Source organism: Macaca mulatta, chromosome 15 (assembly GCF_049350105.2).
Source record: "Macaca mulatta isolate MMU2019108-1 chromosome 15, T2T-MMU8v2.0, whole genome shotgun sequence".
NCBI classification, from domain to species: domain Eukaryota; kingdom Metazoa; phylum Chordata; class Mammalia; order Primates; family Cercopithecidae; genus Macaca; species Macaca mulatta.
Window position 1 is genome coordinate 20,018,257 of NC_133420.1, and position 19,983 is coordinate 20,038,239.

Here is a 19,983-nt window from a genome sequence, read left to right on the forward strand (position 1 = left end):
CAGGTAATGCACAGGGGACTAGGCAGGTATAACTCACTGGCCCAGGAAAATCCAATTTTTATTGTACCACTTTATTTCCATTCTTTTTCTTCTTTTTTGTTGCTTGTGTAAAATCATCCTTCACGAGTCATTTGTTCCAGCCTATACAGACTCACACTCTGTATTCACACTGGAATCCCACTGTCTGCTTATACCGAGAATGTTTTCTTTCTTTTTTGCAATGGAGTCTCGCTCTGTTCCCCAGGCTGGAGTGCAATGGCACAGTCTTGGTTCACTGCAACCTCTGCCTCCCGGGGTCAAGTGATTCTCCTGCATCAGCTTCCCAAGTAGCTGGGATTACAGGTGTCCACCACCATGCCCAGCTAATTTTTTTTGTATTTTTAGTAGAGACGGGGTTTCACCATGTTGGCCAGGCTGGTTTTGAACTCCTGACCTCAAGTGATCCACCCTCCTCGGCCTCCCAAAGTGCTGGGATTAACAGGCCTGAGCCACCGCACCCAGCTGATAATGTTTTTCTGATAGTGGAGGGCTCTGTAGTCAGACGGCTGTGTTTAAATCTAGTCTTTGCCATGTACTAACTGGAGGGCCCTAGCCAAGTTGCTTTGTCTCTGTGTGGTTTTGCTTCCCCATATGTAAGTAGGGCTGATAATGGCACCTAACTTGTAGAGTTGTTGAGAAGATTCAGCAAGTCACATATAAAGCACTCAGTGCCTGGCACATAATAAGTGCCATGTATTATTTATTTATTTAGAGACAGGGTCTTGCTGTTGTCCCAGCTGGAGTGCAGTGGCACAATCACAACTCACTGCAGCCTTGAACTCCTGGGCTCAGGTGATCCTCCCACCTCAGCCTCCTGAGTAACTGGGACTACAGGCACATGCCACCATGTCAGGGTCATTTTTTAATTTTTTGTAGAGACAGGATTTCACCATGTTGTCCAGGCTGGTCTCAAACTCCCGGGCTCAAGTGATTCGCCCTCCTCAGCCTCCCAAAGTGTTGGGATTACAGGTATGAGCCACTGTGCCTGGCCTTAATATATAACCACAGTCAGAATGATTGCATTAATACTTTTTTTTTTTTTTATTCAGTGAAGCGCTTTTAAGCCCGTGGCTCATTTGAAATTGAGGATATAAGACAACAATAATAACCATCCCTTCCCCCTGGCCAGTCACTATCCTGACTTCGGTATTTGTTATTTCCACATGTGTTTTCACACATTTACAACATATGTATCCACAAGCAATATATGGTGCTTTTTATGAGGTTCTGAAGTGCTGTGGTTTGCCATGGTTACTACGGGACTGAATGAAGGAGGATGAACGCAGAAATGAAAACTTAAAAGAAACTGTTTTAAAGAAGTGGTCGGGGGAAGAAGAAGGCTCCCTGCTAGTGAGCAAAAGCAGCAGCTCTGAGCTTCTACAGCCCTTCGTATTTACGGGGTAGAAAGAGCAGGGAGGAGGAGGTAATGACTGGTCAGCTGCTTAATTGATCACAGGTTCACATTATTGCTAACAGGCTTCAGATGCACCTAATCACAAGAAAACTGTGCTTAGGGCATGACTGCCCTCTGCATTCCTTCTGGGTGGCAGACGCAGTTTGTCAGTTTGCCAACATTCTGCATTTATGAGAACAGTTTGCTGTTTACTCATATAGGCTCCAGGATACTGAGTTCATCACGACCCTCACTCTATTTCAGCCTGCAACATTGAAGCTTTATATAAATGCACCATCCTGTCTGTATCCTCCCATGCTGTGCTCTTTTCACTCACTGTCAAGTGTCTGAGATCTATTCATGTGGATATATGCAACTGTGTGTCATGCATTTTTAACTGCCTTAAACTCACCACTGGGTGAATATACAGTTTATCTGTTCTCTTGTTGATGAGCATTGGGCTTTTTTAAATTTATGAGACTATTTATTCTTTCCTCCCCAGGCTTGGCTTGGACTCATCATCACCATCATCATCATCAATGGCTGAGCCCTCACTGTTTCCTGGGAGCCGGGCTCAGCTTCCCGCCTCCACGGGCAGTACAGGAGGGAACAGAGTCACCTGTCAGGATCATGTGGAAAGAGGCCAAGGGTGGATTTAACCCAGGTGTGCTGATGCTAAAGTCTGTGCGCCTAAGCACTCTGGCCTTCTGCTTCCTCAGGAACAAATGCCTGGTGTCATTCCGAGGGGGGTGTACAGGCCCCTGGCAGTCTCTGCTGAGCCCCACAGCCTGGACCAGGGCCTCCGGAAAGGCACAGTGCCTGGCTGCAGCTCACAGGCGTGGCTTTAGAATGGCTCAGTTGGTGCTTTGGGTTGTTTTGGAGCTCCCTGCTCCTCCAAGGATATTTAACACCATTGGAGACTTTTTAGCCTGTGGGTTCCATCTCTGCTGGTAACAGAAGGACCAGGGCTTTGGCCCAGAACCTAAAGGACCACACTCATTTGCTCTTGGGTGGCAGTGAAGGGGTGGAATGGACAGAGGTGACGAAAGCTGGGACAGAAGACTTCAGAAACAACCAGGGAGATACTAGAAAACCACTCCCATGAGCTTGGAGGGACAGATGATCCCAGGAAGCAGCAAACAGTGCTGCTTTTGCTTTAATGTAAATTTGGCTTAGAACAATTTAGAATTTTTAAAATTCCAATCTTGGATCTCGTTCCAAAACCTGTTTGCTGGTGAACTAACTAATGATAAAGATAATGGGGGCCCCAGTGGCTCACACCTGTAATCCCAGCAGTTTGGGAGGCTGAGGCAGGCCAATCGTTTGAGCCTAGGAGTTCAAGACCAGCCTGGGCAACACAATAAGACTCTGTCTCTCCAGAAAAATACAAAAATTAGCTGGGCATGGTGGCACGTGCCTGTGGTTCTGTGGTTTCAGTTACTCGAGAGGCTGAGGTGGGAGGATCACCTGAGCTCGGGAGGTCAAGGCTGCAATGAGCCGTGATTGGGCTACTGCACTCCAGCCTGGGCAAGGGAGTGAGACCCAGTCTCAAAACAATGGGTGTCAGGGGAGTGAGCTTTCTGAATTTCTGCATCTCTCTGAGCCTCAGCTTCCTCGTCTGTAGAATGGGAGAGGATCTGCCTAACAGGCAAGTATGTGACGGGCCTGGCATGGTCAGTCAATGGTTGTTACCTCCGTATGAGACATGTCTCACCAGACTATAGCAGGCTATGGTGGTGCAAATTCCACCCACTGCCGTCGAGTTGGTAGCTTTCTCAGTGCCGTGAAGGAGATCAGGATCAGAACGAGAATGATGGGGAAAAAGAGGTAGAGACAGAAGTCCCTACAAAGGGTCTCACTCCCCTGCGCCCAGCATTCTAGCGAGTTTCCTGTGTGGCCTCAACCCTCACCTAGGGTCCACTCTGAGAGCTGGGCCCACCTCATCACAGTCTTCTCAGGTCATGAGCAGGTTCCAAGACAAGCAGGACACGCACCAGCTTCCATCCTGGAGAGAAGTTCATTGTACACGTAGGGTGGGCGGTGCAGCAGCAGGAGCAGAGGAGAGGCGTAATGCTGGTGCAGTGACCTCACTGCGTGCCCTAAATACACAGGCACCACATGATTGGAGAGGGAGCATCTGCAAAGATGGAGCCCCGCAGTGTCTGCATTAGAAAAGCATTCTAAGGCTGAGGCGGGCAGATCACCTGAGGTCAGGAGTTCAAGACCAGCCTGACCAACATGGCAAAACCCCATGTCTACTAAAAATACAAAAATTAGCTGGACATGGTGGTGGGTGCCTGTAATTCCAACAAGGAAGGAAGGAAGGAAGGGAGGGAAGGAGGGAGGGAGGGAGGGAGGGAAGGAGGGAGGCAGGCATTCTAGATAAGGAGAAACGCGATGGAAGAATGGCCTCATCTCTAGGCAGCGTCCTGTTGCAGCTAGAGGCCCAAGACAAGTTCCATGGCTAGTCCCCAATGCGAGGCAGCTACAGATTTAATGCAAGCCATGGGGACCTGACTTGACCATGCCACAGCTCGGGGTGGCCGCCTCCTCTGTGACGAACCACTGTAAAAGCTTTCTCCTTCTGTTGCCCAAAGGAAAGCCAGACTACAGGCCCCTGGACACCGGGAAGGGGTGCTGATTTCTTTATTTATTAGACTCAAGTGCTTTAGTACAGAATGGTACAGAGATGATATATGTTTGTGCTTCAATACTTTCAAACACTGAGATTCTGATAATTTTAGGGTAAACAAGTTTCAAGACAGACTAGCTTTTTTAAAATATCCTTTTGATAAATTATTTTCATATAAATAACAGAGAGAGGGAAACCAACATCTTTGACAAACAAGGTCCTGAAGCATGAGCACTGTTTGGCCCGAGGGAGGGGACAGAACAAGCAGCGGGAGTACGACACCCGGAGCAGGTGCCTGCGGTTCTGTCCTAAGGAAATCAGGTCGTATAAGTTGGGAGGGAGACGGGGAGAGATCTGACGACTAATCTCAGTGCAAGGGGAGATTTCAAAGCCTTGAGAAGAGAACACCACAATGCAGCGAGCGGAGAGGGCGGGGGGCAGGCTCTGAAAGGGAGGTGGAGGCGGCGCCGAGCTCGTGTACAGCACTTTGCGAGGACATCACTAGACGAGTAATACACACATGGCTTGCAGGAGGTCAAGGGCGGCGAGGGGGCTGGGCAGGGGACATTTTTGTGACTTCCACTGTTATATTTCACAACAGCAGCAGGACAAATGGTGTGCTCACCACTGGAGAATGAGAGCTGCTGAGCCTTGAGGATGGCGAGACAGCCTTTCCTGCATTTGCTGCTTTAGTTTCTGCTTTAGAGCTAAGTTTTATACAGAGAATAAAATGACCATCTTCTCTTACAAACACGATGACGTATGACCCCACACGACACAAAATAAGGTATTATGAAGTATCTGAAACTGAGGATAATCTGACTGAAGATTCTTGCCGAGAGGGTACAGGGTCTGTGTGAATCCAATGGGCCAAGAACCTTCTCCACAGCCCCAGCCCTCTGTTCAGGCACCTCCAGAACCCATCTGTTCTGGTCCATTCCTGACCCTTGAACGAAGGCTGACTAGGGAAAATGAGCTGTTGGGGTGATGCCTGGGGACAGAAGGGCCTGGGCCACAGGCTCCGGACTGTTTTTCCAAAGAGATGGAGGCTCCCAGCGGGAGTTTGCTTCTCACCTGTCGGGGCACCGTGACTTAGACTGGAGGACTTCCCTCAGGATCCCCGCACTGTGGACACAGGCCGGGGAGGAGGCAGTTACGGGCTGTGGAGGAAGACGCTGGCCTGGCTTCGTGCAGACACCCCAGCCTCCACCCACAGCCACACCACTGGGGGCCTGAGACACTGGGAAAGGCAAAGAGGTCTGTTCCACCTCGGACCTCCTGAGATGTCCCGATTGTCACCTCCCAGGTTATTTGGATGAGAGCAGGCCCTGAGGGGTAGAGACTGGAATGAAGATAACAGATTAGTCCTCAGTGTGAAATACTCCAAGAACACAGACATCTCTATGATTCTCAACGAGGACAGGAACAACCCCAAACAAGGTTTTAAAAACACCCAAATTTCTACCGTTCCATACCCAAGCAATGTGCACATGTCACCCAGGGTTATGTACAAGGTCACAAATCTTAAATAACGGGGAGGAGGCGTCCATTCATCCTAACAGTCCAGAAACTTCTCCTGCTGCACACCAACTGCACATGAACTTCTCCTTTCCGGATACATATGTAAGATACTCTTTTAAAAAAACACAATGCATTATTTTCTTTTGTTTCAAACAAGAAGAGGGCATCACTGAACACGAGAACGCAGCGGCAACAGTGCCGGCCAGGGCGTGCAGGGCTGGGGAGGCAACGGACGCAAAGAACTGAGGCGGGCGGTGGTGGGACGCTGTGGACCGCTGTGGGATGGGGCGTGTTTGGAGGGGCGACTTATTTTTTTAACTGCTTATTTCTTCATCTGTTTTATTCAGTTTCTTCAGCGTGTCCAGCAGTTTCTGTGGGGTGAGGATGTGCGTGGATCCTGGAGGAGGCAGAGAAGACAGTGAGCTTGCCAGTTCTGGTTTCTAACACTTTTCCTTTCCTGCGCCTCTCGACTGCCAGATCTGCAGCCACCCCCCTCCCCCACCCTCGTCTGGGTCTAGTGGAAGCAGGGAGGGGAGCGGGGGTTGGGGTTGGGGTCCCGTTGCAATAGGCCTGGGAGATATTCGGGGGCTGTGGATAAACAAAACACATCCTCTGGCTCAGGCAGGGTCCCAGGCTGCACCAAGGAACGAGCCGCCTCGCCATCAGGGTGCAGAGCCATCTGCAGGTGATGGGCAGCTGCATTTCTAATTCACTCTTAAACTCCAAGTGAAGCCGGGAGAGAAATTCCAAACATGGCAAGGGGGAAAGGTTGAAAATGGGGCCAGAGTTGGTAAGGGGACCATGTGTGGAAAGCATGGTGCCTGGGAGAGGATGCTGACAGGCAAAGCCCCCTGGGAGAATCCACTGACCTCTGGGAGCCAGCCAGTTGGTACTGCCCTGGTGGGTGGGACCTCAGGTGTGAGAGGGAAAGGGCCAGGGGACCTGAGGCCTTACCTTGCAGAGACCGCGTATTGTAAGAGATTAGAAATGCTTGCAAAAATTTAAGCTAATGGAATTAGATATACTTCTACTGCAAAAATAAAAATAAAAATAAATGAAAGTCTTTTTCATAAGGAGAGAGAGAGAGATCTAGTAAGTGCAGTAAAAAAAGATGCATGGGTCGTGTGGTTTGGACATGGACTTAAACAGAAGAGAGGTGACCGGGGTGGTGTGTGGGTGAGCATGAGGCCCGCACGCATGCAGCAGTGCGCTTCAAAGAAAGGTCCTGGTGGGAGAGAAGAACGGAACAAAAGAGACCCGTACTTGAAAATGTGCCTCCCTGGAGACGTGGCAAAGGAATGGGCCTTCATGGGAGCAGGGGAGCAGAAACCACTGGATGCCAGATTTCCACCTCAAGGGCAGGCAAAAGAAGGCTTTGGCTGGCTCATTGGGCATGACTCCAATACCAGGGTCCCTATGCATTTGACCACTGACTACTCGCTCAGCTGACCCAAGACTGCTGGAACTGCAGCCCTTCCTGGTCACTCCAGACTAGCAGAAACTTGGAAAGCCCTCTCTGTTCTTCCAACATCCCTTTCTCTGCAGTTCAGGCCCCAGCTGCCCACTCCTGGCTGAGCAAGGAACTTGTCCTCAGATGGACGCCCTGTGCCTGCGGCCTGCAGGGGCCCTGTGCTGGAAAGCTGACTCATTATTCTGCAGACCCGAGGCTCTTTCAGCAAATGTGATGCAGGTTTCAGGAGTGTGTCCCTGGGCTTCTTTATAGCACTCCTTTCCCCTGAAGTCCACTCATTTCTGTGACCTTACCACTCCTCCTGCTTGTCCTAAAAGAGGCCAAAGGCTGATGTACAAATGAGGAGAAAGGACGCACATTACAAGGCTTGCCCCAGACTCTGAAGAGTGAACCATTGCCAGGATGGGGGGCCTCCAAATTGCAACTCCATGTAGCCCACGTGTCCAAATGCTGAAAGACGGCCTGTCCTGCAGAGTGTGGGGATTCGCTTGGGAGCTTCCTCGTTAAAGGCAACAGCAAGGAGCGCATGTGCCAGAGAAAACGTCCCCGAGGCCCTCCTTAGCCATCCAAATGACTCCAGGAAATAACAGGGCAGACTCATCTTAGAGGCTGCATCTGAAGGAGTTCCTCTGATCAGATGCTGATTCCCAAGTCCTCCCTGTCTCTGCTGATATGTCAATCTGGGATGTGGGGGAGACCAGACAGAGGTTAGGGAATTCATGCACTAGAAGTCTCTCATATTATCTAATCACTGACCATTCACTGCTCCCAGTCTTGACTGAAGAACAATTCTAGGACTGAGTACTGGAGACAATCAGTGAAGCCTCGGCAACAGGCATGGGCCTAGGACTTCACCTGTGTAGTTTCCTTAAGGGAACCAGACTAGCTGGTGTAAATGCTGACCATCAGAAAGCCAGTTCTTCACACTCAATCGTCCGTGTTGTTTTAATAAATTGGTCAAGCTTCTCACCACTATAAACATTGCAAATTAAGCTGAGTGAGTCCATAATCTACATTTTGCACACGTTCTCATTTTGAATCCACAGATGACTGACCATATTGGTTTTCCAGAATAGAGCAGCAAGTGGGCTCTATTGCTTTGAGGGTCCTGTTTAGTCCCTATAACTGGAAGATTATGAAATGTAAACAGTGGTCTCTAAAAACTAAATTGACGCCCATCCACATGACTGTGTACATGTTTTCAAAGCTGTGGGCCAGACACAGCAAGCTCTGATGGGACAAAATCCTTCTTTCTATGCGGACAGAATCTGAAAACCGAAAGTGTTCTTGCAGGCTAGCTGGTCCAATCATTCTTGAGTTTGGCTGAAGCAGACCTACTGACTCAGAATATGCAGGGTGGCGCCAGAAAACGTGTATGTTTAAGAGCAGCCCAGGTGAGTATGATCATCAGCCAGGTTTGGAAAACTGGGATCCGGCCCTCCCCTCTCGTCCGACACATGGGACACATGAAGGCCAGAGCAGTCAGGTGCTTGCTCAGGGTGGGTGGCAGAGACAGGAGAAGCAGTGCCTCCAGACTCTTGATTCTCAGGACCCCTGGGAGGGGAGGGGAGGGGAGGGGATGGGCAGGTGGATGCTTAAATAGCAGCCAGGAAATAGGTGGGCCTGAATTCAGATTCAAATCTGAGTCCCAAAGAAAAATGAAACGTACCTGATCCCAATGTGGAATGAAGCAAAATAATCAATATAAAAACCCTCAAACTTTCTCCCAGGTGGCCCCCATGTACTACAAAGATCTGATCCAGTCTTCAGCTCTCCCTCATTTGCTTCTGACAATCTCTTGGGTACTCCCCAGTGAAGAGTACTTTTATCATAAACCAACCAGAGCAGAGAGGTGAAAATCTAATCAAAAGATTTCATTTCTTAGACAACGTGGAGGGATTGGTGAGGATTTAGCGAGAGTTGTTGGTTAACCCTGACCTCGGGGGAGCCAGCCTCAGCTACAGGAGGGAGAGGAGCCGGGAAGAGAGGGTGTGGCCCCATCGCCCATGCACGGTGTCTGCTAGGAACCTCTCATTTGCTGCAGGAAAACTCATCCTCTCTTAAAAGATATGTTGGGCCAGGCGCAGTGGCTCATGCCTGTAATCCCAGCAACTGGTAGGCCAAGGCTGGAGGATAACTTGAGCTCAGGAGTTCAAGACCAGCCTGGGGCAACGTGGTGAAAACCAGCCTCTACCAAAAATACAAAAAAATTAGCCGGGCGTGGTGGCGCATGCCTGTGGTCCCAGCTACTAGGTAGGCTGAGGTGGAAGGATCGCTTGAATCCAGGAGGTCCAGGCTGCAGTGAGCTGAAATCATGCCACTGCACTCCAGCCTGGGTAACAGAGTGAAACCCTGACTCAAAAGAAAGAAAAAAGACACAAAAGATATGCTGTCACAATACTGGTCTTTAGGACACTCAGGTTTTCTGACGGTCTGCACTGTCCTGCACTTTGGTCACCTGGCCGATCACAACAGAAGAGGGCAAGTCAGACCTTAATCTGCTTTCTGACCTCACTGGTATTAGGGCTCTGTGCCTTGCTTAACTGAATGCTCTAAAACCCAACACCACTCAGCAAATGATTTCAGAAGCCAGGGATATACGGAGTCTGTTTACTTTCTCTTTGTTTTGATGGCAGCTGAGACCTCCTGTGCTGATCAAATATAACGCAAAGGAAAATAGTCTGCAAGGAGAAGCTTGTTCTGAAGCAGGGAAGCCCAGAACTCATCCTAGCAGGAGCTTTTGCAGTTTGAGCCTGTGATTCTTTCAGATGCCGCAAGTGGTCTGGTATTGCTGCAGACTCGACTGAACATTTGTCTTTCTAGAAGTCTTAAAATACATACTGCAGCAAATCCATCCACCTACCTGCAGTCTGCACACAGAACCAGATGTCTCTGATTTACAACCTATCAAGGTACTTCTAAGGAATGATTTTTTTTTTTTTTTTTTAAAGAATGGCTTTTATTCACCCCATTCTGGCCTTGCTTTATAGGGAGGGCCAGCCCAGGCAGGATGGGAGCTATAGCCCAGGGCTATAACCAGGTCCACTTTCTGCTTTCCCACCTACTTTCAGTTCCTTAGCACACTGCTGCCCTGACGTTCATGTCAAGGAAGGGAGAGAGGAGGAGATAAGCAGCGTAGCCTGTTCCTACCTTTAGGAGGAAGCATCATTTTCCTTACCTACACAAGCAGCTGCTGATGCCACCTAGCCAAGGTTCTGATGGGCCATTCCCCTGAGGCTCACCAGAGAGTGAGAGAGTGGGCAGGACTGCATGGTTTGAGGCACAAATCGTAATCACTGAATGTACAGAATGTCAGAGGTCCTGCATGCCTGGGGGCACTGCGATCCAGCTTCCCTCTGCTCCTATGCTATGGCCGAGAGAGCGAGGGTATCTTCCTACAGCCATACAGGTGCCCATGGAGGAGCTGGGGTAGAGGCCAGTCCTCCTGGCTCTGAGTCCAGGTCTCTCTCCACTGCTCACAGGGGACTCAAGCTCTGTGACTCACTGGGCCACATCTCAGCTCAGGTGAAGGGGCTTTTCAAGGGTCCATTGTCAATAATATACACAAAGTCAGGTACACAAAATATGGCCTCATGACAGAATGTATAACAAGCTAAAGAGTCACCAATGTGATGATGGAAGCCTGCCATTTAAACACACAGGAGGTTCCCATAATCTCTGAAGGATGGAAAGAGAGGAGGGAATGAGGACAATTTTGAAGATCAAAATTTGGATAGTCGGCCGTGCGCGGTGACTCATGCCTATAATCCCAGCACTTTGGGAGGCTGAGGCAGGCAGATCACCTGAGGTTGGGAATTCGAGACCAGCCTGACCAACATGGAGAAACCCCGTCTCTACTAAAAATACAAAAAAAAATTAGCCGGGGGTGGTGGCACATGCCTGCAATCCCAGCTACTCAGGAGGCTAAGGCAGGAGAATCGGTTGAAACCAGGAGGTGGAGGTTGTGGTGAGCCGAGATGGCGCCATTGCACTCTAGCCTGGGCCACGAGAGCGAAACTCCATCTCAAAATAATAATAATAATAATAATAATAAATAAAATAAAATTTGGATAGTCTACTAAGCAGACAACAGGTTCTGGGTAACAAGCTTGGTGGGAGACAGAATACACTCTCTAAAACCACACAGAGCATTAATAATAGGTTTATGCTGGGCACAGCAGTGTGGGCCTATGGTCCCAGCTACTCGGGAGGTGGAGACAGGAGGATCTCTTGAGGCCAGGAGTTTGAGGCTGCAGTGTGTTGTGATCACACCTGTGAAGAGCCACTGCACTCCAGCATGGGCAACACAGCAAGACCCCATCTTTAAAAAAAAAAAAAAAAAGAATACATTTCTACTGAAAGGCTCTCGGACCTTACCAAGGGACTTCAGTGGGAGAGAGAGGGGTATGACTACTCAACTCTTGAAAAGATCCACAGAATTAAAAGTAATTACTAAAAGAGCAAATGACTGTTAAGTGCTGTTTCCTGCAGAGGAACATGAAACAAAAGCTCTTCCCACTAACGATTGGAGCTCCCCAAGGAGACGGCGGCTTGTGACCCAACTACTCCTTATCACTTATTCCTTGAGAAGTGCCTGTCCTAGGAAAAAGGTATTCACACCATCTGTCCAGCTGCCACTGACCTGGGTCTATTCTGTGTTCCCTGCCAAGCTTCCCTCATGACCAGCCATCTCCACCACCACCTGCCTTCCTGGACAAGGTGTTCCCCAAATGTCCACTGGCCTCGCTCTCAGACCCCCACACCCAGCAAAATCAGGACACTTTAAATTCCTTGTGGGGGCCACAAATTCATCCCAGACAAGCAGGCTTGGGCACTGTGCCTCAGGCATCCCCCAGAATTCCAGCTCCCTCTCTGACAACTGTTCACAGCAGTCATTATCATTTTTGGTTTCCACCCAGCGGCCTGCAGGCGTCTGACTGAGCAGTGTGGAACCCAAGGCATGAGTGAGCCAGCAGGTCGGAGCCCGGAGGGTTCATGGCAGGGCTGTGAGGGCAGCACTGGACACATTTTCAATCGGTGTTGAGAACTGCAAGCATTTTCTTGTTGAAACAAAATCAAATAAATAATAAACTAAAAAGGAAGAAATAAAGAAAAAGAGTGACGGAATAATCAAAGAAAGCCCTTCAGAGTGGAAGAGTTTCTTTTCTGTAATAAGCTGCTTTTACTTTGTTTCTTTGGCTCTCACTCCATTGTTGGAGCCTGATCCTCAAAAGATACCCTAGAGGACTCCCTGAAGTCGGGGTGTCTCAGGTCCATGAGAAATTTGGTGGGAGTGAGAATGTGAGTAGAACCTGTGGGAGAACAGAGGCCAGCTGACTGCTTGAACAAAGGTACGTCACAGGAACATGCCAACTTAGGCCTACATTTTATGCAGTCAATGAGGTATGAGAAAGCCAGACACACACATGCGTGCATGCACACACACACACAAGTGCACACACACAAGCGCGCACACACACAAGCGCACACACACACAAGCGCGCACACACACACGGCAGCAAGGCGGCTGGCATGCACAAAGCAGGGGAGGCAACACAGCGGACGTCAGCTGTCTGTGCGAGGCCCCTCCATGAATCTTCATGGGCAACTTCATACCCCCAGGTTCCCACCTCCCAATATATGGAACCTCAAGTCAGGTCTAAAGATGAAGGGGAAGATTTACACCCAAAGCCTGGCTGTGACAGCTTCTGTCCAGAAAAGCTGTGTTTGAGCTCCAGAATTACTCCCTACATTCATGCAACACATATGCAAGCAGGGAGCAGAGGGCTTTCTCACCGGGGCTACACAACGGGAGGGAGAAACAGTTATGTGGAGAGCTGGTGACCTGACACGGGAAGCTGGAGGGCTGTGGCGGGGAGGTACAGTCTCCCCACCGGATTGTGCTCTCAGAGACGCGGCTGACAGCCCCAGATCCATCTTGAAAAACCCAGGAACAGCCATGTGGACTGGTCCACGGAGTCTGCACACTTGGATACCTTGCGGGGGTGCTGTGACTTGCTCACCCCAAATTGGAGGTATAAAACCGCCACTTGTTATTGAGATAATGACTGTGCCTGGGATTAAGACCAGTGGTGGGCACCTGTGGCAGAAGGTCAGCGATGCCTCCCAGCTGGGGCAGCTCCGGGCCTCTCCCTGTAGCAGTTCATGTGTAAGTGGCCTGAGAAGCCATCCTTGGCCCTGGAGAGTATAATTCCCCACCGGGTGCAGAGCACACCCCTTTCCAAATGGAGGCCAAGAGCCTTGGCCTCTTCCTGCTCAGCATGAGCCTGTTTCCACTGAGAACAGAGCCCAGCCAGGGTAGTGAACATGACAGCTTCTTGCCAGTGTTGAGAGGGCCCCCCAGGCTGGTGGGTTCCCTCCATTTTGTTAAGGGCAAAACAGGACAAAAAGGGAGGCATCTGGAGAAAGCAAGACTTTTCTTAGCTCATTCATCTTCTTCCAGCCCTAAACATCATAGAAGCCCCCAAAGGCAAGAGAAGGGAGAAAAAGCTCCTGCTGCGTTGTCAGCTCCTACGAGTCGCTTCCTCTCTTTTGGAAAACGAACAGGAAATACGAGAAAGGGCATGGCAGAGCTAGAAAGTGGTTGGAGGTGGCTGGGGTAGCCCTGAGCAGAGTCCAATGGTCAGGCAGTAGTTTCAGGCAGCACCTGCTCACAGCTGTCTGTCCATCTCCACCTGACAAGTGAAGAGGGCAGCGATTGACTGCCATTCACTGCCCATTTCTGCCTGGGTATGAGGCCAATGCCAGGAAACTGACAGACCTCATCTTGGGCCTAGTTCCATGCTGTGAGTATTACTGATCCCATTTTGTTGAGTAAAAAAATGGTTGGAGAGCTCCAGCCACTTGCTCAAGGTCCCCTACTTGCAGTTTGCAGAGCAGGAACCTGAGCCTGAGTCTGCCAGACCCTGCGATCAGGCACTTCTCACCTCATGAGGCTGCCTTCCACTGAGAGACGCGGCAGGGCAGACCAAGGAGGGAACCCTTGGCCCCCAGCTTCTGCTGTCCACAGAGACTAAGTTTTGTGGGTCAAGGGAGTCTATGACAGAATGCGACACCAAAGCGTGGAATGGAGTTGAGGTGCGATGCGGCGGCGCCTTCCGCTGGAAGCATGGCCACTCACCTATCAGCACCTCCCACTTTCCGTTGGCCTGGGTCACCTCGTAGGCGCAGCGCATCTCATTCAGGCTCACGCCCCCAAGGATGAAAATGATGAGGCGGGGGCCACTGCGGTACTCGCCTGGGGCCTTGTTCTTATGCCAGTGCCCATAGCGGGCGCTGAGAGAGAGAGAGAGAGAGAGAGAGAGAGAGAGAGGAAGGGAGGGAGAGTGAGAGTGAGAGACAGAAAGAGAGAGAGAGAGAGTGCACGTATATCAGTCAGTTTATCTGCACTCACGGCATCTAGTGCTTCATACCCCAGTGGTTTGTTTACATATTAGGTCTGTACACTTGTGCCCCAAACAGAGTAGACACTTAGTGAGTGTTGGCTGAATTTCACTGCAATGCAATTTTCAAGTGGTCTGGTTCCCAGGAGAAGAGTCACTATGAACGCCTGTGCTGCTGTGACCTTGTCACTCTTAGAAACATGCAGGCGACAGACAGGATCAGTTCAGCTCTGACATTTTGCTGGGTCAAGTTCAGTAGCATCCCCCTGCTACAGGCTCATGCAGACGTCTACCCCAAGTCGTGCATGCCTCTGAGCTTGCCTGGGACACTCTGCTGTCAGTGCGCAGTGATGACAGTCTAAGAGCCGCCTTCAGGCTGGCACACAGATCCCCTGAAAACATGTACTGAGTGAGGGCCTCCCCAGTACCACATCCCAAGGAGACACAGGCCTTGACCAAAAGAAGGTCGTCCTTGAATGGGGAGGTAGGGAGAAGGAAGTGAGCCCAAATCCTGGTCTGATGAAGAGCTCGGTGCTATAGGGCCAAGCACAGGGAAGCCCTGGAACCCTGTCCGGGCACCACTGGGGAGGCTTCTCCATCCCTGAGCTGCCTTCTGGAAATCGCGGTGAAGCCAGGCAAGAAGAGTACTTCAGTGGTGGGGCTGCTCCCAGAGGGGCCTCCCTCTGTCCCTGGGTTTCCTTCAATAGCCTTTACCTTTGACTGAGAAATAGGAACAAATGGGTTGTTCCCAGGTTAAGAAAATGAGAAAAATGAGATGAAAGGAGCAAGTCCTTTCTGGCCACTGCAATGCATCACCTTTCTTCCTGACTCATGACAGCCTTACAGTCACTTTCCAAACCAGGAAGAAGCCTGGGGCACCGTTTGGGCCAACAGAGAATCTCACGGTCACTTTTGTTCCTTGTGCAATCATTTGACATCGTGTTCTCATCACCCAGCCTGATTGTGGCGCTACTGGGGATTTTATATTTTATGCCATGTTTGGCAATTTTCGTTTTGCCTCTGCTGCCATGAGAAGGGCTGCACAATAACACAGAGGCCGCCACAGGCCTCTGGCCCAGCTGAGGCCAAAAGTGAACACAGAGAGAGGAGACGCAAGAGAGAAGACAGGCGGGGAAAGCAGGAGAGGAGGGACAGAGACGTGTACATCCTGGGGTGCCAGGAGTGGCACAGCTGCAGTGCCAGGGTTGCCCTCTCAAGCTGATAACTCTACCATCCCGAGTGCATGCTCAGCCCTCACTGTTCTCAGGAGCCACTGTGTGCAGAGACCATGTGTGGTACCCACTCGTCAGTTGGGGGACATGTGGGCTGCTCCACACTTGGACCGCAGAAGTAAAGCTGTGAACGCTGATGCGCTGCAATTTTAAACACGGTGGTGAGGCAAGATTGGAGAAGGTAACACTTGATTAAAGACCAAAGGAGATAAGCGGCAAGCCATGCAGACATATCTTTTGTTTGTCTGTTTGAGACGGAGTCTTGTTCTGTCACCCAGACTGGAGTGCAGTGATGCAATCTTGGCTCACTGCAACCTCCGCCTCTCGGGTTTAAGCAATTCTCCTACCTCAGCCTCCTGAGTAGCTGGGACTACAGGCGTGAGTCACCATGCCCAGCTAATTTTTGTATTTTTAGTAGAGATGGGGCTTCACCATGTTAGCCAGGCTGGTCTCAAATACCTGACCTCAAGTGATTCAACCGCCTTGGCCTCCCAAAGTTCTGGGATTACAGGTGTGAGCTACCGTGCCCAACCCATGCAGATATATCTGGGGACAGATAATTTCAGGCAGAGGGAAAAGCAAGTGCAGTGGTCCTGGGGCAGACGTGGGCCTGACTGTTCGAGAAGTGCGAGGAAGCTGGCACGGCTGATGCGGAGTAAGGGAGGGAGGTGTGAGCGATGAATCAGAGAGGAACAGGATGCTGGAGGGGGAAGGGCCGTGGGGCCACTGTGCGGACCTGGCCCACGCTGCAGCTGTGGGGAGCAGCAGCGAGAGGGTTCTGGCAGATCACACAGCCACACAGTGGGACTGCTGCAGAGCTGACATCCAACCAGAGCTGGCCCCGCTCTGTCCTTGCTCAGGGATTTTCACCTACCTGACGGCAGTCGTACTGAAGGAGGCAGAGGATCGGGTAGAGATATAAGGGTAGTGCTTGGTGTCAAGTTTGTCCTCAATAGTGTCCTAGAAGGAAAAGAGACAGATATTAGCTTGCCATCTGTCTGAAAAGTGCTGACGGGAACCAAGGCCAGATGATCTGGAGAACATGTCACTTGGCAAAGCCATGGCCAGGTTTGCAGCAACCAGAGCTCCCTTCCCTGCGGCCAGAGGTGCCTAGCACAGGGCTCGGTTAGACCAGATGCTTTGTAACTGTCTGGACGCTGAGATAGCCTGCTTTTTAAGAGAAGTTTTTTCTTGCTTCTCTTCCAGTTTATTCACTTTCATAATCTATGTGAGGTTTTATAAATGATGCATTCTGTCCAATAAATTCCTGATACTTGCCATCAGCCTTGTAGAAACCAGGCACAAGCAGTCTCTCCTGCACAAAGGAGTCTCACCCACTCCGTTTTCCAAGTGTCTAATTATCTGGTGGGTGGACTCTCACCATCTACCTCCTGCTGCCTAGAAATCCACACTCTTCCTTACAGCTCCCACATGAAGCCTACACATGTCTCTTTAGGGGATTGGAGAGGAGGGGGAGCAAAAGGGAGCAGAGAACAAAGGAGGGAATGAGACAGAGGGGTTGGCTATCCCAACAAGCAAAGAGATATAATAGGTTTCTAGATATTTCATGTTCACCCATCCTTTTAATTTGTGGATTTTAAAAATGGGAGCTGACTCACTCTATATATTTAAAATACATTTATATTAATGTACAATTCAATAGGAACACCTGGGCTGCCAGGAATTAACTAAGGGATCCCGAGAAAAACTCCTTCATTCTCTAGACCCTAGTTTTGTTCACCAATCAAGTTGGAAAGATCTAGTGGTGCGGGATTCTATGCAGGGTCTCTTCCCGCTACAAGGAGAGAAGGGAGTGACCCCACAGAGCTATGGTGGTGGCCACCACCTTATACACCTGGCAGCCCAACATGTCTCTTTAGCAGAGACAACAACTGCAAAAACACCTGCTGCACTAGAGGCTCTGTGCAGATGACACAGCAGCTGAGGGGACAGGACCAACAAACGAAAAGGCGACCCGAGGCACCGAGTGGCACATGTGCACTAAGAAGTCCAGGGGAGGCCTCCGTGTGCTGAGTGCTCAGACAGATGGGGCAGCAGATGGAAATGGTGAGATTCAAGAGGGGCTTTGATGGAAAGCAGGATCTGGGAAGGGAAGTGGAAGGGTGAGAACATGCCAGGCAAGGGGCTGCTTTGGCCAGAGGAGCAGAGTCTGATTTGCTGTGTGTGGAGGCTCAGGTAGGGAACAACAGGAGGAGGGCAGGGCAGGGCAGGGCAGGGCAGGCAGGGCTGCACTGGGGAGGTGTGCTGAGCCACCTGTGTGGAGATATGATGTCACTCATCTGACCTTTGAGAGGCACCTGGGCCCCTCTGGATGTGGCACCCTAGAGGGGTCTCTGTTATAGGAGCTGAGTCCTCCAAGACATAACGACAAATAGATCTGGGGCCGTGCTTAACAGTCTATCAGCTCTTCATAAACCCGCAGGGCAAGGGGCGCCACGAGGGCTGAAGGAGGCCTGGATGGGAATCCTCAAGTGGAGGCAGCACCCGTGAAGTCAGTGGCACCTCGCAGCAGGTAAAGCTGGAAGCATCCAGGCCGACTATCCAAGGGCCCTGGGCCTGGTTCTTCCTCCCCACGCCCCAGCACTGACCTCCATGATGTCCTTGATAATAGGAGTCCACCGTGAGAGCTGGTAGGTCTGCTCGCTGATGCGCTCCTTCCGCTCCGGCTTGCTCCGGCGACGCAGCGTGGACTGCATGCACACACACACCAGGTGAGAACCTGAGTCAGGGCCACTTGGGCCCTAGGTGACCTCTGCTACTCTCTAGAAATTCTCTGAAGGACCCCAGAGGCAGCAATGGCAAAGAGTAATGGGGGGCATGGTTTTCCTTGGAATAGCCCAAAATGTGCCCTTTTGGGAACCTGGAGCAAACTTGTTCTTTAAAGTAATAAAAAGGCCGGGTGTGGTGGCTCACACCTGTAATCCCAGCACTTTGGGAGGCTGAGGTGGGCGGATCACCTGAGGTCAGGAGTTCAAGACCAGCCTGGCCAACACGGCGAAACCCTGTCTATACTAAAAATACAAAAATTAGCCAGGCATGGTGGTGTGCACCTGTAATCCCAGCTACTCAGGAGGCCAAAGCAGGAGAATTGTTTGAACCTGGGAGGCAGAAGTTGCAGTGAGCCAAGATACTCTAGCCTGGGCGACAGAGTAAGACTCTCTCTCAAAAAAAAAAAAAGTCATAAAAAATGGCAAACATAGGTCAAGTATGTAAGTGCCATTAGAAAAAAAAAAAACAACAAACTCCAGGCAGTTGAAAAAGTAGTTTGCTGCGTGTTAGAGGAGGGCATACTACTTGGAGCATGCCGTACTGGATTTCGGCAGCACGGCTGTACTGAATGAATGCATGTCTCCATTCTCATTTTGATCCCTCTTGTGAGCAAGGGTTTAAAAATGCCAAACTGCTGCTAGTTACAGGGCTATGGTCTGGTGGCACTGGAACAGTTTTGTCTATAAGATTCCAGAGGGAGAATATTTGCAACCCTAGCTTTGTTAGTGCTGTGCCTATAGAAGACAAGCACACAGTGGGGCTGCGACATACGAGGCTCATGGCAGAGTCCTCTGCAAGGGTCCTGGAGGCTTCACCCCATCTCTTCTAGAGCACATCACATGGTCCAGGCCTCCCAGATAACCTGCCCTAACTTGGCTCTGAACCAACCCAGTGCAGTAGACTCAAAGGTGGCCAAACTGCTAGCTCTAAGCATCATATTCTCATCTTCACAGGGGACGCTGAGGCTAAGCTGTCCAAAGGTGAGGCCAGACGGACCCTGAGACAAGACAGATAAAACGGCGGGGACCCTGTTATGGTTTGGTTCCAAGACAGCTCAGCTTTCACGTCTGTGAATGACTCACTGCTGTTCAGGTCTAGTTCTTGGCTTTGTGCCTCTAGTTTATATATAGCTTTACACCTTTATCCTCTGATTCCGTGTCTCTCTCTCTCTTGACGTACGAGTGTGTATCAGAGGACGCTGTACGTCAGTCAGAGAGCAGAAGCAGACAGATCTGCCAGCTCCCCTCCCGCCTCCCTGCAGAACCTGAGCTGGCCTCTTACATCGGTGACGATGGGCACACCGAGGTGAGCCATGTTGGTGATGATCTCACTGTCCTCTGGGGGAATCTGGGCGTGCTGGATCAGTTTGTTCAGGTTTTCCTCTGTGATGCCTGAGGGCACAAGACACCCGATCACCACACACAGCCCCCATGCACCCAATGGGACAGGCTGGATGGTGGCCCTTCTCCCCTCAGCGTTAGTGGACATTGCTCCTCTAACTC

At 50.6% G+C, this 19,983-nt stretch overlaps 1 protein-coding gene across 18 annotated transcripts in view; it reads right to left on the reverse strand.

The window, feature by feature from the left end:
* Positions 1-4,048: 4,048 nt before the first annotated feature.
* The window catches only part of STXBP1 (syntaxin binding protein 1), an 80,142-nt gene continuing 64,207 nt past the window's right edge, over positions 4,049-19,983 (reverse strand). For 7 of the 18 annotated variants that reach the window (XM_077965218.1, XM_077965211.1, XM_077965220.1 and 4 more), the window contains 5 exons: positions 19,763-19,872; positions 18,301-18,402; positions 16,566-16,651; positions 14,198-14,352; positions 4,063-5,982 (listed from right to left, as the gene is read on the reverse strand). In XM_077965218.1, coding sequence (XP_077821344.1) covers positions 5,900-5,982; positions 14,198-14,352; positions 16,566-16,651; positions 18,301-18,402; positions 19,763-19,872 — 536 coding nt within the window. In that variant the 3' untranslated portion in view covers positions 4,063-5,899. 18 annotated transcript variants of the gene reach the window in all.